This window comes from Blennius ocellaris, assembly GCF_963422515.1.
Source record: "Blennius ocellaris genome assembly, chromosome: 24".
NCBI lineage: Eukaryota > Metazoa > Chordata > Actinopteri > Blenniiformes > Blenniidae > Blennius > Blennius ocellaris.
The window spans coordinates 11,351,017-11,376,624 of NC_137673.1; the positions used below are offsets into that span (position 1 = coordinate 11,351,017).

At 42.6% G+C, this 25,608-nt stretch overlaps 2 protein-coding genes across 19 annotated transcripts in view; one reads left to right on the top strand and one right to left on the bottom strand.

Annotated features, from left to right (window-relative positions):
• LOC308147501 (NACHT, LRR and PYD domains-containing protein 3-like) overlaps nt 1-25,608 on the bottom strand; it is an 835,749-nt gene that overhangs the window by 451,325 nt on the left and 358,816 nt on the right. The window lies entirely within an intron of this gene.
• The window catches only part of LOC308147500 (uncharacterized protein), a 1,504,609-nt gene that overhangs the window by 164,093 nt on the left and 1,314,908 nt on the right, over nt 1-25,608 (top strand). The window contains 3 exon segments of the mRNA XM_080519675.1: nt 796-978; nt 1,242-1,424; nt 7,382-7,564. Coding sequence (XP_080375801.1) covers nt 796-978; nt 1,242-1,424; nt 7,382-7,564 — 549 coding nt within the window.

Here is a 25,608-nt window from a genome sequence, read left to right on the forward strand (position 1 = left end):
GGATCTGAGCTGGAACCAGCTGGATGATTCATCAGTGAAGGTTCTGTGTTCTGGACTGGAGAGTCCAAACTGTAACCTGAAGACTCTGAGGTCAGTTCACTGTCTGGAGGTAGAATCTGTTGAGGAGTTTAGGAGGATCCAGATGTTGGAGGACAGAGGTGGACTGAGCTCTGCAGCATGTTAGTGATCAGCATGTTTTTTTTTTTTTTATAAAAAAAAAAGACATTTTTAAATACATTACAGTCATTCCAATGTGCTTTTATAGAGAAAATAGAAAAGCCCAACACATCCACATGAGCAAGCAGGTGTGTTTGTGACTGTGGAAAGAAAAACTCCTCCAACAGAGAGAAACTTTGTAGAAACCAGAGTCAGAGGTGGAGGAATTCTGTGGACCGGTTGGGGTGAAAGGATAGAGGAGAGGAGAGGAGAGGAGAGGAGAGGAGAGGAGAGGAAAGACAGAGATAGACTTGGTGGGGAGATATATACAATACCCTTGTTAGTGCTACATTTTATTTTTTTTAATAAATACAATAATCACAGTGATCCAAATATTTTCCAACTGCCATGAGATGAAACCAGCCTGAGCAACAACAGAGCAAAAACCAAAATAATCACAACAATTATAACAAAAGCCAAAACAAAAGTATAAAAAACAAAGAACAAAATAAAGAAAAGTCTGGAGAAGAAAAAAAAGTTTGAAGAAGGTTCAGTCTTCCAGTCTGAACCTTCTTCACTCTCAATGACTTCAACATCACACTTTGTCCTCTAATCTCACTTCTTTCTCTCTTTATTCAGGTTGAGGAACTGCAGGTTGTCAGAGATCAGCTGTTCTTCTGTGGCCTCAGCTCTGAAGTCCAACCCCTCCCTCCTGAAACATCTGAAACATCTGGACCTGAATGTGAACCAGCTGCAGGATTCAGGAGTTGAGCAGCTGTGTGGTTTTCTGGAGAGTCCACTCTGTAGTCTGGAGACTCTGTGGTCAGTTGACTGTCTGTTACTGTTGCAGAAGGAGGAATGTTAGTGATGTGAGACTCTGGTCCTGCAGTGAGAGATGGACTGAGCTCAGCAGCTTCTTACTGATGTGTGTGGACATGAGGAGGAGTGTGAAGGTTGTGCTGACATGAGGATGATGAGTGTGATGATGAAGATCCACAACAACAGAACAGCTCATTGATCAGGACTCCAGCAACACATCTGATTGGTTCTCCTCATTCATTCTGCTGCTTTCTCTCTTTATTCAGGTTGAAGGGCTGCAGTTTGTCAGAGATCAGCTGTTCTTCTCTGGCCTCAGCTCTGAAGTCCAACCCCTCCCTCCTGAAACATCTGAAACATCTGGACCTGAGTAGGAACCAGCTGCAGGATTCAGGAGTTGAGCAGCTGTGTGGTTTTCTGGAGAGTCCACTCTGTCGTCTGGAGACTCTGAGGTCAGACTCCATGTTTGAGTTTGTGTGCAGTGAAAGTTGTGTTCCACTAAAGGTCAGACATCAGGCTGATATGAGATGATCCACACTGAGGATCTCCATGAGAAACTGAGACTTTAGTCCTGTGACTGTGGCAGAGCCGTGTGGAGCTCCACATTTCAAAGCTTGGTAGAAGAACAAGGTGCTGCACTGGACAATTCACTGTCCAGCTCTGACAGGCTCCATGTTCACCTTCAGCTTTCAAAGCAGGCTGATCTCTCCTGGATGAAGAGTCACTGATCTCCCAGCTGGAGCTCCAAACTCTCACTCACTCTGCCATTGTTGCCCCCCTGACCCAGTGTGTGTCATGGAGGGTGACATTAAATCCTGTAGCAGGAAACAAAGAGGCAGACAGGTTGAGCTGGCGTTTGTCTCGGCTGCAGGATTTAATATGCAGCTGCCTCTGTGCAGCTTTGAGGCTCCTCCAATCAGTGGCGCCGCCAGGATTCAATACCATAGTCCACACAGAGCCCCCCTCCCCCCAGCGTCTGTGTTGTGAGCGCCGGGGGGGGATTTTCCGTTCTGTGCACAGAGAAGATGGTGGTTGACGAGCCCCGGGGGTGTGTACAGAAACACAGAGGGAAAACAGCCCAGCAACATATTCTGCTGACGGCTCACCAGGAAGAGACAAAAGCAAACACCCCTTCAAAATAAATGTTCACACCTTCAAATAAACCGTAGGTGCAGTACGTGCAGGACTCCGCCTGGGGGCTCCACTGCCTTCAATCACTATGCGCCCCCTGCTGGTCTTTTAGAGTAACACACTATTACTGCTGCCTGGAAAGTCCAACTCTGTTTGAACCTTTTAGACTCTATGTGAGACACAGGAAGATCAAATATATCTATAGGAGTGTCTAGTTTTAATCACAGTGGACTTCTTTAATTCATTGTTTTCACCCTGAACTGTAATTTAGTCCTATTAACATCTTTTAAATACACTTTAAATTGCTGCAGCGTTTTGTCCTCCTTTACACAAACTGGACTTGTTGTCTTGATGTCCAGTAAGCTTGGCTGTTGACTTGTCCTCCCACTGGACACTGCTTCTGTTTGCTGTCACATCAATTCAGCTCTCCAGAAGAACAAAGATCACATCAGTGACAATAATAAGCTCCTTCTTCTTTCACTTCCTCAGGGCTCCAACCTTCTTCAGAAGAAGAAATGAACAACAAGGATCAGTGTGATCAGTCTCTTCTGAATATGATCAGCTGCTCATTTCAGCTCATGTAGCAGCCCAGCTCTCTAAAGTATTATTGTCTGAATTGAATTAGAGGAGCTGTGACTTAAAGGCTGGGGGGGTCGGGTTGGTGAGCAGCTAGTTACCACCAAGGTTTACCAGTAGGGGGCGACACTCAAATGACCCTTCTTATTATAAGACCATGAGAAATATTCACACAGTTACTTAAAGGACCTTTAAAAAGCAAACAAATATTTAATTACAGTAAATCACACACTATAAATTAAAGGCTTTTTGTAAATGAACTGTGGAGTTAAACAACTATTTTAGAATGAATTTATATCAAACTAAACAACCCAACAAACACCTAAATAATGAAAAACTATCCAGTCAATACCTTCAACCTTTGCCCTTTATAAAAACCTCTGAAGCTTTTTTCTACTGTGGAATAACAGTCACTTAAATTCACAGGACTTACAGTCGTGCTGCCAGAGACTTCAGACGTCCTTTTGTCCACTAATTCATCAATCTTCCAGTGAAACTCATCAAAAGTCCAAAGCAGCTCTTCTGCCACTTGCTCTGACTTCCAGGGGCAATAAAATCCATCTCCAATAGAACTGCTCTCTTTTTTCACCTTTACTCCTCCGACTCTCCTCTCTGTGGTCTGCAGGTGCACAGCATTAACCCCGCCCCCTTTTGGCTTCAGTCTGACCAATCACAACACTGTGTGTGTGTGTGTGTGTGTGTGTGTGTGTGTGTGTGTGTGTGTGTGTGTGTGTGTGTGTGTGTGTGTGTGTGTGTGTGTGTGTGTCCTGGTCCAGATGTTGGAGGACAGAGGTGGACTGAGCTCTGCAGCATGTTAGTGATCAGCATGTTGATGAGACTCTTCTCCTCCTGGTCCTTCAGCTGTTTGGACTTTTGACTTTAAACTTCATTACTGTTATTAGAATTTATTCTGTGTGCTCCTTATTATTAAATGTCTTTTTGAAGATTATCTTTTAACTCTCATCATGTTTTTTATTGCTTTTATATATAATTATTTCCATTCCCCCTTTTATAAAAGAAACAGAAAACATTATCTATGTATTGCCATTCCCCCGAAATAGAAAACATTAAATAATCTTTTACTTTTAATTCAACATTACTTTTAATTTAAAGTATTTTCCATTTATCTTCTATTTTATATCATTATATAACACTTAAGAGCATCTCTAGTTGGATCACTGTGCTCCTCCTGTTCTCCTCTGTCAGCGTCTCTCATGAGAACTGTCCTGGACAAAACATCGTCTCATGAGAAGGTCATGTTTCCACCTCATGCTCCTCGTCTTGTGGTATTTCTGATGTCTCACAACAATCTCTGCAGAGAACCCACGGTCTGTCCTGAACTTCTTATCAGGCAGGTGGTGTTCTCTTTGTACCACAAACAACGTGTGAGTCTGATGAGGGACTGGAGGACGATGGTCAACAGGATGAGAGGCTGAGGAGACAGTCTGAGTCTGATGAGGGACTGGAGGACGATGGTCAACAGGATGAGAGGCTGAGGAGACAGTCTGAGTCTGATGAGGGACTGGAGGACGATGGTCAACAGGATGAGAGGCTGAGGAGACAGTCTGAGTCTGATGAGGGACTGGAGGACGATGGTCAACAGGATGAGAGGCTGAGGAGACAGTCTGAGTCTGATGAGGGACTGGAGGACGATGGTCAACAGGATGAGAGGCTGAGGAGACAGTCCGAGGATGCATCAGTAGATTTAATTATCATCATTTGAATTCAAAGGGAACGGCTTTGCCCGTCGCATTAGTTTGACTTTTAACAGGTAAAAAACCGTAAGACTAGTTATTGTCTTCTTTCCTAGTTGATTTATTTATTGGTTGATTAACTTTGTTCCCACACTTTTCTTTCTGTAGAAAGTTCAGCTAAATCACTAAATTTGGAGTTTGAAAGTATTGCCTTGGTGGTGGTCTGTTTAAATTGCATCTGATGGTTTATTGTTATTTGTTATTTATTAGTGTACCATCCCTCCTGTTGAGGCATGGCGAAGCCCATGGCTCATTATTGCTGCTTATTTATATAGTGATTTTGGGAGTAGGTTTCCCTTCTGGGCAGAAATAGATACTCTCTTTCTGCTGTGCTACCTTTTTTTATTTTTTTTTTTATTTATTTATTCATTTTTTATTCTATTTTTCTATTCCAATATTGTTTTTCTGTTTTGGAGCCGGGTTTTGCATATCTATATTTAAAACTTCTTCATCTACTCCTGTATTCTGGAGATAAATATCTCGCTCCTGGTTTCATTTTACCACTTCTTTGGCTGGTTAATCTGCAAATACATTGCTTTTTGACATTTGAACCATCTGTGTTCTTTTTATATGATCTATAAATATTGTTAAATCTGATTTTGTTAGACGCACCTTTTAAATCTGGTCAAGGATGTACGTTTTTGGTAGACAGTCAAACTGTCATGTCTCGCATGATAAGATAGTTTGTTTTGAAGTAATATCACAGACACTGTGTGCAGTACTTTCAACGTTAGTGGGTGAAACAGCACCAGTGAAGCCTGCAGTGCTCCACCGAGGCTCCTCCCACCTCTTGTACACACAGACAGTGCATGTGATTCACTATCAAGTTTAGTTGAGTAGAATCCGTGCTGATTTAAAACATGGAGATATGGAACGTTCCAGGCCGTTCCATATCTCCATGTTTTAAATCAGCATCAAGGTTATAAAATCATTTATGTTTTGGGTAAATGTTTTCAAGTGATTAGAAATCCGTTTCTGATGTGTGTCTTCCCTCCTGTTGAGACATGAGATCTTCCATGTCCCGTTATAGCAGCACATCATCAACTAGCCAGATTATGCCTGATAATCATTATTTTGTTTATGCAAAGGTAACAATCTATTATCTTAAAAAATTGAGAATAATTTTATTAGTTTCTTATTTTTTAATTTCTTGTTTAAGGTTTTGTTTTTTTGTTTTTTGTAAGCTGACTCTTTCCAAGCTTCATCTAAATGTTTAGTCTAGTTTAAGTCATCACGTTTGTTTAGTTTAGAAGTCAATAATCTATTGTTGATTTTATAAACCATTTAATTTCTGGATCTCTGTAGAAGGTCTGTAGAAGAACTTTAAGTTGTATAACTCATTTTCCACACTCTAAATTTCTTTTGCTTTACTATTTTAGATATTGAGTCAAGCTAGGGTGACTTTTACTCATAAATTTTGTGTCACCAACTTCATTACTCTCATTAGTTTTTGTACAACAGCTTCCCATTTTTTGTTTCTTTTGCAAGTGCGATCTCATGGAGAGAAAATGTCTCATGGACCCGCTACTTCCTCCTTGAAAGACGAGCTTCTAGAGCAAACCTGTTGTTCACTCCGGTCTTCCACTAGGTGTTCTATCACAGGAGTAAGAGCAGTTTTAGATTCTCCCATAATTTCACCTGATGAGTCAGCAATAAGAGATTACTTTTACTCCCCAGATAGATCTTAGTCGTCACCGTTAACTTTACCGATCGTCTGGGTTTCGAAAATAATTTCTCTTCATACACACAGTCCTTTGGTCAGTCACAGTCACTCGAGTACTCTTTGTTTCTATTTCTATAGCGCTTACCCGCGGACAATTATTTCTATATCGCTTACTCGCGGACAACTATTTCTTCTGGATATTAGGTCTTGCCTAAAATGATTGGGTTAATCGAGTACCTGTTCCTCCGATTATAATTTAATTTTATCTCCAGTTGTTTAATTTTCTGTACCTTCACTACACCAGCTTCACTAAATATCCAGTGAATATTAGGATCAATATTCATTCACTCTTGTCGTCAGTCTAGTCATCACTTACTCTCTCTGGGTTTTCCTCGGATCCCGTCAAGCCCGCCTCTGGCAGGAAGTTCTGGACCTACGTCAGCTGGCCTGCTAGGTAATGGTAACCTGCAAGTCTTAGTTTTTCACAAAGGACCTGGTCCTTTGCCGTGCACGTAAACAGCCGTCCGTTTGAACTCCCTCCAGGGAACGGGTTATGTTGGGATCCGGCTCGAAGGACCAATTGTTAGGTTCAAAACCTGCAAGAATGAGAGAAGAGAGACAACCCCAGTATGGAGAGCAATAAAGAGTCAAAACAATAAGTCAGCTTGTACAAGGACAGAGAAATGAATTCACCTCCGGAGCTGAAGTTCACCGATCTGCCCCCATCTTCATTTCTCTGCCCCGTTTTATTCAAAGTTAGAGTAGGAGGTTCCATTTTCATACACAGACAAAGCAGGTTAACACTGGTTTCCAGGCCTGTGTGTGTGTGTGTGTGTGTGTGTGTGTGTGTGTGTGTGTGTGTGTGTGTGTGTGTGTGTGTGTGTGTGTGTGTGTGTGTGTGTGTGTGTGTGTGTGTGTGTGTGTGTGTGTGGTTACACTTCTATATGGTTCACACAGTTGAAGCAGGAGTCTCAGATCAGATGTCCCCCGGCCCAGAGGCCAGAGACCTTGAAGAGTCTCAGAGTGGTACAGTTTCAATAATACAAAGACTCGTGCCCTTGCAGGTGTGAAACAGTGAACAGTGGTTAAAATAGACATGCATGAAACAACGATAACTTACAAAATGTTCATTCCCATTATATCAAGTACTAATAATAAACATAAAGTACAAATTTACCTAACAACTTTACATTTCTAAACTCTTCCAGTCTGAACCTTCTTCACTCTCAATGACTTCAACATCACACTTTGTCCTCTAATCTCACTTCTTTCTCTCTTTATTCAGGTTGATGAGCTGCAGGTTGTCAGAGATCAGCTGTTCTTCTGTGGCCTCAGCTCTGAAGTCCAACCCCTCCCTCCTGAAACATCTGAAACATCTGGACCTGAGTGGGAACCAGCTGCAGGATTCAGGAGTTGAGCAGCTGTGTGGTTTTCTGGAGAGTCCACTCTGTAGTCTGGAGACTCTGAGGTCAGTTGACTGTCTGTTACTGTTGTAGAAGGAGGAATGTTAGTGATGTGAGACTCTGGTCCTGCAGTGAGAGATGGACTGAGCTCAGCAGCTTCTTACTGATGTGTGTGGACATGAGGAGGAGTGTGAAGGTTGTGCTGACATGAGGATGATGAGTGTGATGATGAAGATCCACAACAACAGAACAGCTCATTGATCAGGACTCAGTAATGAGGAGCTGCTCATTTCTCCATCAACACATCTGATTGGTTCTCCTCATTCATTCTCATGCTTTCTCTCTTTATTCAGGTTGGAGGACTGCAGTTTGTCAAAGATCAGCTGTTCTTCTGTGGCCTCAGTTCTGAAGTCCAACCCCTCCCACTTGAAGGCGCTCAACCTGAGTTACAACAACCTTCAGTGTCCAGATGTGGAGCAGCTGGTTGGTCTTCAGAAGAGTCCAGACTGCAGCCTACAGACTCTCTGGTCAGTAGATGTTGGAGTGAGTCCCTGCTGCTTCCAGCAGGTTTCTACTAAACACAGTTAGTGTGAGAACAAAGATCCAGTGTTGGACGTCTCAGTGAGGCTGTGAGAGGACAACGCTGAGCAGCTTCAGGATTGGACAGCAGAGGACACAGTCAGCCAATCAGAGGAGCCACAGGCTGGTTGTGTTGGTCTGACAGTGGTGGTCCTTCATGAGCTCTGAGCTGCTGCTGTGGACAGGACTGAAGTCCTGGTTGCTCCTCAGAGACTGTCCTCATGTCCTCTGACCTCTGTCCTCTGACCTCTGTCCTCATGTCCTCTGACCTCTCTTCTCTCTGCAGGTGGGCGGACTACTAAGACCAGAGAGGACACTGTGTGTCCTGAAGGTCCACTGAGGACAGCAGAGCTTCATCCAGCAGTGAGCGACAGAGGAACCACCAGAAGATCTGCTGAGTGTCGGTGGTGCAGTGTGAAGAGCTGAGAGAGTCCAGCATCGAACCAGGGTTCCTCCTGCTCCTCCTGCTCTTCCTCCTGCTCTTCCTCCTCCTCCTGCTCATCCTCCTCCTCCTGCTTCTCCTCTTCCTCTTCCTCCTTCTCCTCCTGCTCCTCTCCTCCTCCTCCTCCTCTTCTCTTCCTCCTCTTCTCTTCCTCCTCCTCCTCCTCCTACCCCTCTTCCTCCTGCTCCTCCTCCTCTTACCCCTCTTCCTCCTCCTCCTGCTCCTCCTCCTCCTCCTCCTCTTCCTCCTCTTGTCTTCCTCCTCCTCCTACTCTTCCTCCTCCTCCTCTTGTCTTCCTCCTCCCCCTCCTCCTCCTCCTCCTCCTCTTCATGTGTTGGTTCATTGGAAGCTGTAGAGATGTTTTGTTGTTAGTCTAAATTCTTTGTTGAGGTTTGAATCCCGTTCCTTCATGTTGGACCTTAACAAGTGTCCTTCAGAGGACAATGAGACTCTGGAACCTTCAAAGAGGGACCTGGTGTGTGTGGGACTTTTCCAGCTTGTGTAAAGTGGAGCAGGAGCTGGTCAACACTCCATCAAGCTGTTCTCCACCTTCACCTCCATCACCTGAGGACGTGTCCACAGCACAGAGAGTGGACAGAGCATGGACAGAGACCGTTGGTGTTCCAGTCACGTCTCATTGTGTCTTGGTCTTGACATGGAGGAACCTGGGTCATGGAGGAATTGACAGGACAGGATCATGGTGCAGTTTGCTGAAAACTAATTGATTTGAGTTTTTAGGAAATGTTCTGCCTGTACAGTAATATACAGTAATATAACGTACTGCGTGATTTAAGTGTGTAATTGTGAAAGATGTTGATGTTGTCGATGATCACGTCAATATGGACCACAGACAGTACAGTGTACACTGTTTTTAATAAATGAACATAAGCTGCACCCACCAGATTTAAAAAGAATATATATATTTGTACATATACAGTACAAACACGTGTCTATCAGTACATGTGTCCACGTTGTAACAGGGCTTGAATTTCACTGTGGGATTGCAGGTTTTTTCTTCTTCTTTTTTAAAAATAAACAAGTTTTAAACACTGCTTCCATGGTGGGTGACGGACTGGACTGGAGGGAAAGAGAGGGAGGGAGGGAGGGCAAGTGAATTACTGCACAAATACACAAACACTGAGGGTTTCATCTCAGGTCATAAAGTATTTGCTGGTTGTGATTGTGAGGAGAGGATTGGTCAGCCTGGAGCACAGCAACAGAGTTCAGAGTTACGTGATGCACCTAAAAGCATCATCCATTATCTTTGACATGAAGCTCGTTTACCTTTAAAAATCCATAAATTAGCATCATTGTTTAAGTCGCTGAGTTTAAAGAGTGTGAAAAAAGTAGCAGCTGATAGTCCAAACATTACGAAAGGTTCCGCTACGCGACATTTGGTAGACAAAAGTCCCGCCGAGGCCAATTACATTTGCAGCATCATCTGATCGAAACCAATCACGATTCTTGCTCTATCTTTCAACTTCCAATCAAATGTCCCCGCGAGCAAATTGCAGTCCCGGATCATCTTTCGTTCAACCAATCAGGAGACAGTGTCTTCAACGACCAATCATGGAGCTGCACGGCGTGACATCATCAGAACCAATCATGGTGTCGGCTCTGTCTTTGAAGATCCTTGCTGCTCCTTCTTACCTGCCGCTATTTTTCCGTGGATATCAACATAGAAGGTAAGACTTTTTACCGTAATCAAATGAAAAGGACTAGCAACTTGTTGCTAACTGCTGCCAGCGAGGCTTCCCTCCCGGTGCAGCTGTCGTTAAAGATTGTTTGTCCCGGTGTCTGAATAACCCTGAAACTTGTATGATCATGTCCCAAATATATATATATATATATATATATATCATACATAGGGACCAAGTTTTACTGAAGTATATTTACACACAGTGGTGTGCTCGCCCTGTCAAAAATCATTTTTCTTTTTTCTACATTTAAAAAGTGATTCTGAAATCTGTGTCTGGAATCAATTAGTGACTTTAGCAACTTTATCCAGAAGACGACTGGTTCTATTGTGTGGAGCTCAAATCTCCTATGTCCTCTAAACACATCACAGTTCCTTTCCTCTGCTGGGGCTAGCAGTAGCTTCATTGCTAACCTCTGATGGAAGCTGGACGCTGCTATTGGCTTAAAATGTTGAGTGACAGTATCATCAGCCAATCAGATTCTGATGTGTTATTGACAGAACACTTTAGGGCCAGCAGAGTTTCTAGTGCTGGTCTGGGTGTGGTCATTGAAATGAGCTTGTCTGATTGGCTCATGGGCAGGAGGTGAGGACTCTGTTATTATCTGCTACTCTGGAGTGATGGAGGCTGATTAAACATCAAGATCATGATGCGATTGAAGATCTTCTTTGGGGAACTTTTTCAAGGTCTGTTTACAGAAAAAATGTAAATTGTGAGTAGAAGAAGACCGACACAGAAATGATGAGTGAACTCAGACCAACAAAGGCTTTGTGTAGCATTTTACAGCAGGAAACTACCAATGCTACAAACTGGGCGAAGTTCTCGGCTGCAGCTACTGTAAACAGACTGACTCTCACTGAGTATCTGGCTATCTGGAGCAGGGGGAGGGGTGGGGAGCGGGAGCTGGCTGACAAATACATTTCCAATGTGAACTTGCGCTCGATCTGTCATTGGTTGCTGGGTTAAAAATAATACACGTTCGATACAATCAGATGAGGAAGATTATTGAGGACATCTTGCATATTAATTGACCTACAAAGCTGAATAGAACAGGACGCAGAAAGACCTAATTTGCTGAGAAGTCATGTGATGCAGGGACGCGATTTGACAGGAAAAGCAGACATCAGGCTACTTGTTCTGTAGTGATGAAGGACGAGTGTAAAATCCTCCACTGAAGACCTTCAGGACCACGGTTGACTGTGACTTGCTCACATTGTGGAAACTATTTGAAGCTACATCCACAGTTGCTATGGAAACAGGAGCAGAACCAGAACTCTTTCAGAACCATGACATCATCACAAGAACAGCTGATATTGCAGAAAGCCTCATTTTAAAAGAAACAATAGCACTTGGATTCATTGTTCGGAGGAGAGAAGGACAATCAAGCAACAGCTGCTGAAAAATAGACACAAGTTCAACACAATGTGAGCTTCAACTTGTCAGCCTTCTGTTGGTGATTTTCATGGACAGGGTGTCGAGGTGCAGCTGAGGCCAGAGGAGACAACAAGTCAACGAGGCTGACAGTAAGGTAAGGCTCTATACTTTCTATTTCACTGGACTTACACTTTCTTACAGGCCTTGTTTTCTCACTGGGAAGAGAAAATCCCTGCTGAGGTTTAGTGAAACTTCTCCTTCACAACAAAACTTGCTTCTCTTGCTTTATCCACAAGTTGAAGAAGCTTTGGAAGAACTTGGTCAGATGGAACGTCCTCACAGGGTGAGGTGTCGACAACGTGACAATGTGACTCACTCCTTGTTGGGAAGTGTTGTCGGCAGGATTTGGACCCAATGGATTTCAAGTACATGGCCTGAACCACTCAGCACAACATTTCAAAAGCTCTTGTGACGACTTACAGCTTTCAAACAATGTCAGTGACAAACATTTGAATCCAGCAATGTTGTCATTCTGTCCACCAGTCAGGCTTCCTTGAAGACACCTGAACTCATCGAAATGATTTGATACTTCTGGACCAAAACCCTTGAGTTATGACCTCCTGCTGTGATTGAAACTCCAGTATTTAAAGCTTGTAGCTCACAGGTGTGTTTAGTTACATAATCAGAGAGCAGCAGAGTCCATCAATGTCTCATTACCTCCTGTGGATTCAATTCAGATGAGAGAGGCACCTCATGGAGATCAAAGGAGATCAGCATCTGTTGCCATGGAGATGCTCCCTGCTCAGTGTTATACTAGCTGGTCTACCTAGTTATTATTGACATGAGCTCATAGATATCATGCTAGCAATGCTAACTCGGTTCCTTAAAGAAATGTGGCGTTGCTGAAGATCTGTGCTCTACCGAGTGTAGCTCTAGTTGGTAGTTTACTGATACTTTTTCACTATTAACATTATTTTCTGCTGCTATTACTAATACTTTATTGAAACAGCTTCACATAGCATACATTAGCTCTGAAGGAATATAGTGGTTAAACATTTGTTTTCTGTGTGACAACTGAACATATTGTATTCAGTTGTGTTTCTACACAGCTGGAGTTTCTCCCACTGCCCAAGTTGGGAAAACAAAGTTATAAATCCATGTTCAGGGACATTCCAAGTTGGTTGGCGACGTCTCCTCAGTGCTCTACTTGTAAAAACATGGTCAAGGTAAGATTGGATCAACAGATAAGAGGTCAGAGGTCACTTTGTCCCACAGAATGTCGACCTCTGAGAAAAAACAGTTTGAAGCAGTTTTGGAGACAAAGGAATAGCAACGTCACCATAGCAACGCATACATCATGAGGAACTGACCAATGTGAGGTTGAGGTGGTGTTTGTAAATGTATTAATATGAACCTCCCATTGCAGTTGTTTCCTTCTTCATTGTAAACCCGGCCTGCACATTTGGGTCTGCAAGGAAGAACAGCTCGTATTATGCAATCTCTGATATATGGTATATTGTAGATTTTGTAGCATTCTATATGCATTATGTAATCTGATGTGGATTTTTGGAATCTCTTGTTTGTGTAATTATTAAATTCACTGTTGAAGAAATTAACTGTTTCTGCCTCTCAGGATCAAACGAACACGCAGGAATTCAGGGGAACACAGGAACGAATTCCAACAGCTCACATATATATTAGCATGTTAAATGAAACGAAACAAAAAAAACATGTTAGCATGTTAGCTTGGAGTACATCAAAGCATTCAGAACATTCAGGAATAATGTGCCGTCACTTTTTTTAAATAAAAAAATTGAAAAACCTCCCATTCAAAGTGGATGAAAAACATTAAAAAAGCCTCTGAACTTAAAAATTAAAACGTTGCAGCGTCTGTCCTCCAAGTACATATATAAACACATATAATTCCTTTAATTTAATTTCATTGAAAGAATTCCTTTAAGTGGACTTTCATGTCCCCCATGGAGCTGAACAAGGACCTCAGTGGGAAGAAGATCCTACAAGGAGCCTTGATTCTTGAAGAACAAATGTTCAACAATCAACCACAGAGAGTCTGGGTGTGATGAAACAATGAGTGCTCATGTTCTACACTCAAATGATTTTCTCAACAAGCAAAAGCAAAGAGAAATGTTAAGTCCAGTGGATGATGTTGTTCTCAGACTACAATAATTACAATACAGACATTTATAATGCAGTGTGAGCAATCCACCACTAAAACCCCGTAACTCCCATCAGGACAGTGAACCCCAGTCTGCTGTGACAGCGGAGATACTCACAAGTAGTGATGCTCAATGAAGCCTCATGAACCACTTCTTTATTTTCTCACCACCAGATGGCACTGTTGGTTTGAAGGTTGACACTGAAGGACTGAAGCAGTGGAGTGTGTTTTAAACAGTGGTGTGCAGTCAGGGACAGCAGGTCTAGCACTGCTAGCCCTGTCAAAAATGATTTCTCTTTTTTTTAATAATAATTAAAAAGTGATTCTGAAATCTGTGTCTGGAATCAATTAGTGACTTTAGCAACTTTATCCAGAAGACGACTGGTTCTATTGTGTGGAGCTCAAATCTGGCTGACAGTAAGATAAGGCTCTATACTTTCTATTTCATTGGACTTACACTTTCTTACAGGCCTTGTTTTGTCAGAGTGTTGAGAGGCTGGTGAAGAAGTTGTGATAGAAGGAGGTCATCAACATTTGGGCCATAGATGTTTGCGATACACATTTCTATGTTCTGAAGAGAGATATGAAGAATTATAAATCTTCCCTCTGGGTCTATGGTTGCATCTTTATGAGAGAATTGCTTTTTATTGCTGATTAATATAGCTCCGCCTCTCTGCTTGGAGTTCTAACCAGCTGAGAATGTGTGAGGGAATTGTGGTGAGATCAATTTGTGATGTCCTGTGGAAGGTGTGTGTGTCTCTTGTAATAAGACAATGTCTGCCTCTAGTTTATCCAGGTGTTCGAAAACCTTTCGTCTTTTTGTTTGTGTGTCCATTCCACGTACATTCCAGGTGACAAATCTGAACAGGTTCCTAGCTACACTCATCTTCTAGGTGGGTGTGTATCTGTGTGTGTGTGTGCGTGCGTGCGTGCGTGCGTGCGTGTAGCTATGTGTGTGCATGTGCCAAGTGTGCGTGCGCGTGTCTGTGTGTGTCTGTGAGTGCATGCGTGTGTGTCTGTGTGTGCATGCGTGTGTGTCTGTATGTGCGTGCATGTGTGTGTGTCTGTATGTGCGTGCATATGTATGTGTCTGTGTGTACGTGCGTGTGTGTGAGCATCTGTGTGTGCCTGTGTGTCTGTGTGTACATGCATGCACATGTTTTTAAGGTTCCTAATTCTGACTGGTTATTTAACATGGGAGTGTGTGTCTGTCGACATAGGAGTGTGTGATCTCATGACAGTTGGATTGTGGTGTCGTGGTCTTAGTGTGGCTAAAACAGTGGAAAAGTGTTACTATTAAGACAAGGGAGGGGCAGAAATAGAAAGTAAGAAACCAAAACCCAAAGAAAGACAATCCCAAACTCATAGGTGACGTTCGTGGTGACGTGAGGAGTGCCTGCTTTTTTTTTTTTTTTTTTTTTTTTTTTGAAAGTCATGTAAATATATATTCCTATATATATATATACATACATATACCCACATATATACACATACAAATATCCCAGCATTTATAGTGCGAGTTCAAGATGATTAATACTATAATAACATTGGACCTCAGTAAACCTGTGATGTGTGCGGCTGTGTGTGTGTGTTAGAGGGGATGTTACTTATTTATGAGGACCATCAGTAGAGCCAGGGGGTGACAGCGGGGTCCCGGTACAGCTGGCCGTTGACGTAAAGCCTGTCCACTGTGATGACGGCTCGGGATCCTTCAGGATGAGCTTCTTCCACACAGGAAACAACAAGTGGCGACGGTCTAAGATCTCCTTCGGGAACTGGTCGTTAACGCTGAAGTGCGTCCCTCGTAGTTCCCGGCCGCTCTTCACCAGTTCTTTCTGTTTGAAATGTTCAAACTTGGCGACGATGGGCCGCGGGCGCTGGTTGTCCTGTCGTCTTCCACCCAGGCGGTGGACTCGGGCGAAGGTGATCTTGTTCACGGTGTCCTCGGGAAGCTTCAGGTGCTCCTGGATGAATCCTCGCAGCCATGTTTCCGCGTTTTCCTCCTCGCGTTCTGGAAGTCCGGCGAAGACGAGGTTGTCCCGCATACTCCTGCTTTGGAGGTCCAGGATCGACTCCTTCATGTTCTTATTCTCCCGAGTCAGGCCGCTCAGTCCCTGGTTCAGCAGGTTCATCTCGCTTCTTAGCCCGATGTTCTCTGCTGTTAGATCGGCCACCTGCTGTTGGCTGAATTCCAGCGACTCACGAAGAGCTTGGAATTCACGGTGGAGCACATGTTTTTTTTGCTGCTCAGTTACTTTCACTTTCACTCCTGACCGGTCTTCTGCACCTGACGCACTAAAATGTCGCGGAAAAACACGGACACAGTTTTCCTCATATCTCCTCTTATTTGGGCGATCAACATCATTTAAAAATGAGCTTGTAGTTTTATATCTGCACTTTCGACACGGATTGAAACACTGGACCAGATGACGCTGTGCTGTGACGCTACTGCCTTTTCAAACGGTCATGTGATTTTGATGCACTGGTGCGTCAATGGCCCCAGAGGGTTAATGACATCAATGCCCATGCCTTTGATCTGACACTTGCTTTGATATGAAAGGGCAAGTGTCAGATCAAAGACAGATCAGTGTAGTGAACTCCTCTTCTTGCAGTGTGCTCTCGAATAGGCTTCAGAACATTGTTCCTGGAGACGAGACAGACGTTGCTCTATGACCTGCATTTGACATGAATGTGCAGCTTCCAGGGAGCTGATGGGGTCAAAGATCCTCTAGATCAGGTGTGGGGAACCCTGGTCCTCAAGGGCCACAGTCCTGGATGTTCAAACACAGCTGAGTTGTCATGGTGACGAGCCAATCATTGTTGTCAGCTGTGTTGATGTGAGGAGACATTGAAACCATGCAGGACCACGGCCCTCAAGGCTACTCTAGATCCACACTGGTGACTTCTCAACTGTGAGGTTCACATCTCAAGTCCACCATTCTGTCCTCAAGGACACCACTGTCTCAATAGAGAGCTCTGCCCAATGTGGGACTTGAACCCACAACCCTGAGCTTAAGAGTCTCATGCTCTACCAACTGATCCAGATAAAAAAATAAGAAAGCAGCCTGTATTAATATCTTTTATTGTATATGGCTGTTCATGAAAATAAATATATTATAAATATTACAAATTAAGCTTTATATACTGTATATAGTATATAGTCTTTGATATATAAAACATTGAATCTGTTCAATGTTTTGATAGTAGTGAACTCACTCCTCTCTAATTCCAGGTTTTGGGATTCATATTACTGCAACAAAACCATGAGAAAGAGAATTGTGCAGAATATGAGCCTTTAATCTCAGAATTCTACCACCCTATTGGTCTCATGCATAGTTTCTGTAGTGTAGTGGTTATCACGTTTGCTTCACATGCAAAAGGTCCCCTGTTCGAAACTGGGCAGAAACACAGAGGAAGCTTTTTTTTAATTCCAAAACTCAGTTCAACTCTGGAAAATGTGGGTTTAGTCCCATTTGTACAACTTTACAAGGGTCTTAGGCTCTACCAACGAATCCAGCTTAACCCTCTGGGGCCGATTGACGCTCTGCAGCGTCAAAATCACATGACCGTTTGAAAAGGCAGTAGCGTCACAGCACAGCGTCATCTGGTCCAGTGTTTCAATCCGTGTCGAAAGTGCAGATATAAAACTACAAGCTCGTTTTTAAATGATGTTGATCGCCCAAATAAGAGGAGATATGAGGAAAACTGTGTCCGTGTTTTTCCGCGACGTTTTAGTGCGTCAGGTGCAGAAGACCGGTCAGGAGTGAAAGTGAAAGTAACTGAGCAGCAAAAAAAAAAACAACACTTGTAATGTGCCAGTATACCTTTCACTCATTGGTTGAGAAGAAGAGCCCATGTCCAATCAAAAGTTTCCATAGTGGGAGGTGTCATTTTGTTTAGTTCACCCGTGAAAAAGTAAACAGAGAGACGGAGACAGCGAGAGTGAGGTGAGATTTATATCAGAGAAAAAGTGATTATTATCATGATTTGACCTTTTAGTGAGTGTGTAGTGAGTGTGTAGTTAGTGTGTAGTGAGTGTGTAGTTAGTGTGTAGTGAGTGTGTAGTGAGTGTGTAGTGAGTGTGTAGTGAGTGTGTAGTGAGTGTGTAGTTAGTGTGTAGTGAGTGTGTAGTGAGTGTGTAGTGAGTGTGTAGTGAGTGTGTAGTGAGTGTGTAGTGAGTGTGTAGTGAGTGTGTAGTGAGTGTGTAGTGGGTGTGTAGTTAGTGTGTAGTGAGTGTGTAGTGAGTGTGTAGTGAGTGTGTAGTGAGTGTGTAGTTAGTGTGTAGTGAGTGTGTAGTGAGTGTGTAGTGAGTGTGTAGTTAGTGTGTAGTGAGTGTGTAGTGAGTGTGTAGTGAGTGTGTAGTGAGTGTGTAGTGAGTGTGTAGTGAGTGTGTAGTGATTGTGTAGTGAGTGTGTAGTGAGTGTGTAGTGAGTGTGTAGTGAGTGTGTAGTGGGTGTGTAGTTAGTGTGTAGTGAGTGTGTAGTGAGTGTGTAGTGAGTGTGTAGTGAGTGTGTAGTGAGTGTGTAGTGAGTGTGTAGTGATTGTGTAGTGAGTGTGTAGTGAGTGTGTAGTGAGTGTGTAGTGAGTGTGTAGTGAGTGTGTAGTTAGTGTGTAGTGAGTGTGTAGTGGGTGTGTAGTTAGTGTGTAGTGAGTGTGTAGTTAGTGTGTAGTGAGTGTGTAGTGGGTGTGTAGTTAGTGTGTAGTGAGTGTGTAGTTAGTGTGTAGTGAGTGTGTAGTTAGTGTGTAGTGGGTGTGTAGTTAGTGTGTAGTGAGTGTGTAGTGGGTGTGTAGTTAGTGTGTAGTGAGTGTGTAGTGAGTGTGTAGTGAGTGTGTAGTGAGTGTGTAGTTAGTGTGTAGTGAGTGAGATTAGAGTGTTTTTTAGTTTCAAGTGAACTCTTTTTTTTTTTCTATCAAAACAATGACGCCTTATGAACGTCAATCAGGCGATCCGACTTTTTTTTTTTTTTGAAGGAGCAGAGCATCGAGTCTGACACTGAGTTTGAGAGTGATTCTGATGGCAATATTGAACACCTCAGCTTATTTTTGTTAGAGAGGAGACAGGTGTCCCCCAGACCAGGACAGCTGTCCCCCACCCCTGTCCCCATCATTCCAGCTCCACCACAACAGCCAAAGGCTAAAATGTAAACATTGCCTGCAGGAACACAAGAAAAGGAAAAACACTTCATGGAAATGCCATGTGTGACGTGTCCCTCTGTGTTGTGTTGGACACAATCTGTTGTTTTGAGTGGACAAATCATTTGTCTTCTCCTGACATTATATGTGTGACCTTTTGCAAATAGTTTTACAAAAACGCCTGAGGCAGTGCTTCTATTTCACTGTAAATATCTGTATATAATTGTTTTTTCAGTCCTGTTTTGATACATTTTAGTTCATTATAGTTTAGATTTACTTTACAAGTAAACAAAATGATTCGTTAACCATGTCTGTGAATTTTATAGTCAATAAATCTATGTTTTTACCACCCGAATTTGTAATTTTATGGTGTTTTTAGATCCACTGTTTTAATACAGTATGCTAAAGTGATGAAAATACTTCAGAAATGCATTTATGAGGTTGTCCTGAACAAAATGACACCAAAAAAGGCAAGGTTTAAGAATTTTATATCTGAGATATAAAGGAAAAATCAATTGTAGTGAAAAACGGCACAAAATGCTTCAGGCCCCAGAGGGTTAAGAAGTTAGAAGACAGGGGATGTAGCTCAGTGGTAGAGTGCATGGTTCGCATGTATGAGGTCCTGGGTTCAATCCCCAGCTTCTCCAAGCTTTATGTCTAACATCAATAAGTAGATTAATATTGAGTTAGTGTCTCTTCATTGTTATGAAATTAAACATTTCTCCAGACAAACATCCTGCAGATTTCCTGTAAACAAAACATTACTATCATCAGTATCAATATGATGATGATACTTTCTTGTATTTCTATATTTTCCTTGATTTGATCATTAAAATGAGAATATGTGTTGAATTGAACTCTTTTGAGCAACTTTAAGGAATACAGACATGTGATTGGTTAGAAGGGAGCAACCAAATAAATGTATGTACGTATGTCTGTATATATGTAGATATGTATGTCTGTGTGTATGTGTTTGCTTGGTGTGTGTATCTGTGTGGGTGTGTATGTATGTCTGTGTGTGTGTATGCGTATACTTGGGTGTGAGTGTGTGGGTGGGCTGGGATTAGGTGATGGGGTGGGGGGGGGGGGGTGGCTGTCATCCGGCCGGGCCTGGCTGGGCCTTCGCTCTTCCTGGTCTGGGGGGGGCTGGTCTGGGGCTCGGCGGCTGGGGCCTTCTCTGTCCCGCCGGGGGTTGGGGGGGTGGTGGGGGGATGGCCCCCGGGGGTGCGGCGGGCTCCGCTATCGGAGCCGGGGGGGCTCCCTGCCCGCGTGGCCTGGGGGCGCTGCACTGGCCGGTCCCGGCTTGGCGGCTCGGGTCGGGGCCCGGGGCTCTGCGCCCTTTATCCTTCTCCTGTGGGCCCCTCTGGCCTGGGGGGGGGTCCTCTCTGCGCGCTTCGTCTGGTGCCTTCCGGGTTGGGGCGTGGCTCTCCGGGGGGGTTTGTCGGGGCCTCCCTGGATCCGGTGGGTCGCTGGGTGCCGGAGTGGCGACGTCCGGCCCTGGTGGCCTTGGGCTCCGGGGTGGTGCTGCGGCCCCCCCACAACAGTTTCATTCACATCCAGAGGACAAACCACACACACACACACACACACACACACACACACACACACACACACACACACTTCCACTCCTCATTGACGAGATTGTTCTGTTAATTATCAGAACCAAGTTGTTGTTTGCTTTTGTTGTTGTTGTGTTTGTTTGTTTGTTTTATTTATTTATTTTTGTTCTATGTCCTTTTTGTTTTTGCTTTTGTAATAATTGTTGTCATTATTTTGGTTTTTGCTCTGTTGTTGCTCAGGCTGGTCTTAATCTCATGGCAGTTGGAAAATATTTAGATCACTGTGGTTAATGTATTATCAAAAAAAAACAAAAACAAAAATAGTATGTAGCACTAACAAGGGTATTGTATGTATTTTGTATTTTGTATTCTTTGTATTTATTTTGTTTCACCAAGCCTTTCTCTGTCTCTCCTCTCCTCTCCTCTCCTCTCCTCTATCCTCTCCTCTCCTCTCCTCTATCCTCTCCTCTCCTCTCCTCTCCTCTATCCTTTCACCCCAACCGGTCCACAGAATTCCTCTACCTCTGAGTCTGGTTTCTACAAAGTTTCTCTCTGTTGGAGGAGTTTTTCTTTCCACAGTCGCAAACACACCTGCTGCTCATGTGGATATGTTGGGCTTTTCTATTTTCTCTATAACAGCAAATTGGAATGACTGGAATGTATTTAAAAAAAAAAATTAAAAAAAAAAAACTGTGAAAGCAGCAGCCATTGATCAGAGGGCTTCGCCTCGCGCAACGAGCCGAGCGCTCAAATATTTTAGGACTCTCGTCAGGAGGCATCGATAATAGTGGGCGTCTCGCTCATCCTGGGTTGTTTTGGTTTTTTTTCGGGTGTCAGCGAGCCGCAGCCCTTTGTTATGATGGAGCTCCGGGTTGAAAAGAGAAACAAATCTGGAGGAGATGATATTATTTGTTGTCACAGAATCACAAATCAAGCTGTATAGAGTGTGATTGGGGGTTCAGCTAATGACAATTAAGGGAGACCCTCCCTTTGATCCTCCCACAATGAGACAGCTCTGCTCTGTCACATGGCATCATGGGAGAAAGTATAATACAACTGAAAATACATACTCTGCTGTCAGAAGTGGGATTTGAACCCACGCCTCCAGAAGAGACTGCAACCTGAATGCAGCGCCTTGGACCGCTCGGCCATTCTGACCTAAAAACAAGAAGTTCACATGTAGCCGAGGACGTTCTAGGTTCTCTAGTTCATCTCATCTCACACCTTCACCCTGATGATGTTGTTTGGTCGTCCAAGAGTTTTCTCTCCAAGCCAACAATCAGGGACTACAAGCTCCAGTGGAGCTGCAGAAGCTACTGACGCTAGGAGGAGGAGGAGTGGAGCCATAGACCTATAGAACTAGAATTATATAGAGGTTTATAAGCAGATATCTACTTCTAAATTTCTATGGGTGATTAACATGATTAAACTGGAATACTGTCGAAATATGTTTATGTCAACAAACTAACAATGGTCCCTGACCCATATTCTAACATTTAATTTTCTAACAAATTTCTAACAAATCACATTACGAATGTGATCTGGATCTGGGGCCTCATTATTAAATTATATATAAATATAAGATTCCTACTAGAAATGTACGTGTTCCCAAAAGCAGGAAATAAAATGTGGATCAATAAAAGCGTGCGTACGCACATCCACACACACTTTCCTTTTATAGATCACAGTCCACCTGGAAGGTTGACGGTTCATCTCCTGCCCTCAACACGCCCACTTTCTACCATAAATGCTCAATGCAAAGAGCTTTGTCAATATTTCTGCATGTCAATCAGCTAAAACCTGAAGAAAATGAATTTTGCAGAGATGAAAGCATGGCAGAGGTGGAGGTCAGGAGACGATATAATTTTGTGTCACAGAATCACAAATCAAGCTGCAGAGAGTGTCATCAGGGGTTGAGCTAATCCCAATCGAGGTAGGTCCTCCCTTTGATCCTTACATTATGAGACAGCTCTGCTTTGTTCATGGCAGAAAGTATAGTACCATATTTTCCGCACTATAAGGCACCTAAACACCTCAAATATTTTCAAAAACTGACAGTGCGCCTTATAACACGGTGCGCCTTATATATTGTGGCGAGCACCGTGGAAGAATTGCTCTTCTCGAGCCTGCTACTTGCCAGCTGAACAACCAGAGGCTTTTATTTTGACAACTCTAACTTCTCAACCGGATCTTCAGAACGGACGACACTCCACACAACACCTTCATCACTCATGGTTGCACACCAACATTCTAACAAACCAAAATAAACTAGATGAAATAATGACTCCCTAAACTGGGGAACAAAAACACATAAACACAATCAACACAACACCAAGCCCAACAACAACCCACAATAACCTCCAACAACACAAAACATGAATTCCCATCATGCCTTGCAGCGACCAGCTCTGTGCAAATGCATAAAGGAGCCGATAGCTGCAATGAATTATGGGAGTTTCTGTTTGTGGTGTTTTAAATGCAATTATTGGGGGTTATATTTGGTTTGTGGTGTCGGTAATAATTGTGTTGTGTTGTGTTGTGTTGTGTTTTTGTTGTTTAGTTCATGTACCGGTAGTTTAGTTTATTAGTTGTAAGTTGTCAACCAGCAGTGAAGAAGGTTTTGTGTGTAGTGTCCTCCTGGCATAGGCTGCAGGTAGGACTATCAAAATAAAGTGGGTGTTAGAATCAGTGGAAAAAGTAACCTAATGGCTTTGAGCTATAAAGGTTGACAACCACACATTTATTGGAGGACATCTTGGCAGGACAAGACTCAGGACATGAGAGACAATTGAAGGAAGCTTGTCTGACTGGAATCTCCATCTTTGAACAAGTGGGGGACAAAGACAACACGCTCAATCCACACTATTGTTCCTGTTGGGATTTATGGTTGTTATTAGTGTTACAAGTACTGTAAGTAATAGATTACTGGAAGCAATAGATCACTGGAAGTAATTATGAAAAATGTTAATTATTAATGGAAGGAAACGGTCATTTACTCATTAACAACTCCTAAAGTAATTGAGTAATTACTTAAAAGTTAATAAATTATCCCAAATAGTTCATTAATGAAAAATTATTTAATCAAATAAATTGGTTATTTATCAAATAGTAATGGAATTGTGGAACCACCAGCTAAACTGGAAATAGCTAATACCAAAATATCAGTCTCGTTTGTAAAAAGGTTATTTAAGTTAGTTAATATTCCTGTGCAAAATATAACAATCTTAAATAACAAGGAAGGTGTGAGATTCTAGCTCAGACTGTTACAAACCAGTGAATTATCAACAATAAATACACAATAATTACCAGGAATCCATCAATTCAGCTAACAGGTCTTTATTTACACAAATACATTAATTCATAAATAATTCATAAATCATATCATAAATCAATACAATCAAGTAACAACGTAATCTAACAGGAGATCTAATCTACTAAACAGCAACACTGTGTACAAAGAAAGAGGGTGTGTGTGTGTGTGTGTGTGTGTGTGTGTGTGTGTGTGTGTGTGTGTGTGTGTGTGTGTGTGTGTGTGTGTGTGTGTGTGTGTGTGTGTATCGGGGAGTCTGAGTGGGGCTGTAATGACCACGAGTGTCCACCAGGTGGCGGCGGACCTTGGAGAGTCAGTTTGAGTGGCTGTTGTGGTCTTAATCGTCCACCGAGTGATGAGCCAGTTGGGTAGCCTGCGAGCTGCTGTGTGTGTGTGTGTGTGTGTGTGTGTGTGTGTGTGTGTGTGTGTGTGTGTGTGTGTGTGTGTGTGTGTATTAATATTCATGTGGGGACCATGACCTGGGACACCACTCACGCCATGAGGTCCAATTTTTCCCGTGGGGACCAAAACCCGTCCTCACAGGCACAAGCATTGCAATCAATAGAAAATGGCCTCCTGATGTGCCGAGTGTGGTTTTTTTGATGGACCTCATGCAGTCAAAACTTTCAGGAAGTGTGTTTTGGACAGCGTCCCCACTGGTCATTTTGATGTACGGCAGTGTGTAAATTTGCACCCGTGGGGTCATTTGCCTGAGAGTGTGTGTAAGTGTGTGTAAGTGTGTATTGCAAAAAAACACAATATTTCATAAGGATTTATGCATTTTCAAGCGACAAACCATTTTTGTTATTGAATTACTTAACAAAACTCAGATTATTCATCAAAATCTGTTTTTCAGTGATTTTAGTGGAAACAGCACCACCATGTCTCAGGTGGGAAAAGGAACTGCAGGCTGAGAAGATTATTCTGTGATTAATCTGAAGGTTTAAACTGTTGTACTGTTAATCTGGAGGTGTGGAACGTTAACTTGAAGCTTTAAACTTAATCTGACGGATTACATTTATATAAACTGTTAATCTGAGAGCTAAAACGTCAATATAAAAGTTTCATTTGTTAATAAGAAGGCCTAAACTGTTGATATGGAGGTATAAACTGATATAAAACATTAATCTGAAGGTTTAAATTGTTCACCTGAAGGTCTAAACTTAATTCGATGGTTTAAATTCACATAAACTGTTAACCTGAAGGCTAAAACTGTCCATATAAAAGTTTAAATTGTTAATACGGAGACATAATCTGTTGATCTAAAGGAATGTTGCCACAAAACTCAGATTATTCATCAAATACAGTTTTTCATTGATTTCAGTAGAAACAGCGCCACCACGTCTCAGGTGGGAAAAGGAACTGCAGGCTGAGAGGATTAATCTGAAGGTTTAAACTGTTGTAAAGTGTTAATCTGAAGGTGTAAATTGTTCACTTGAAGGTTTAAACTTAATCTGAAGCTTTAAATTGTTCACCTGAAGGTTTACACTTAATTTGAAGGCTTACACTTAATTTGAAGGTTTAAACTTAAGATGAGGGTTAAAATGTTATAAAGCATTAATCTGAAGGTTTAAATTGTTCACTTGAAGGTTTCAACATAATCTGAAGGTTTAAACTGTTATAAAAGATTAATCTGTAGTTGTGAAGTGTTAATATGAAGGTTTAAAGTGATAAAGTGATCAGTTGAAGCAGTAAAGTGTTAATGTGAAGGTCTGGTCCCACCATGAGCGAGAGTTTTCTCAGCTCTCACACACATAAAACACACTCTGCTCCCTCCAGATGTTGTGCAACTTCGGTTGTGCATATACAGTACTTTCCGCATTATAAGGCACCTAAACA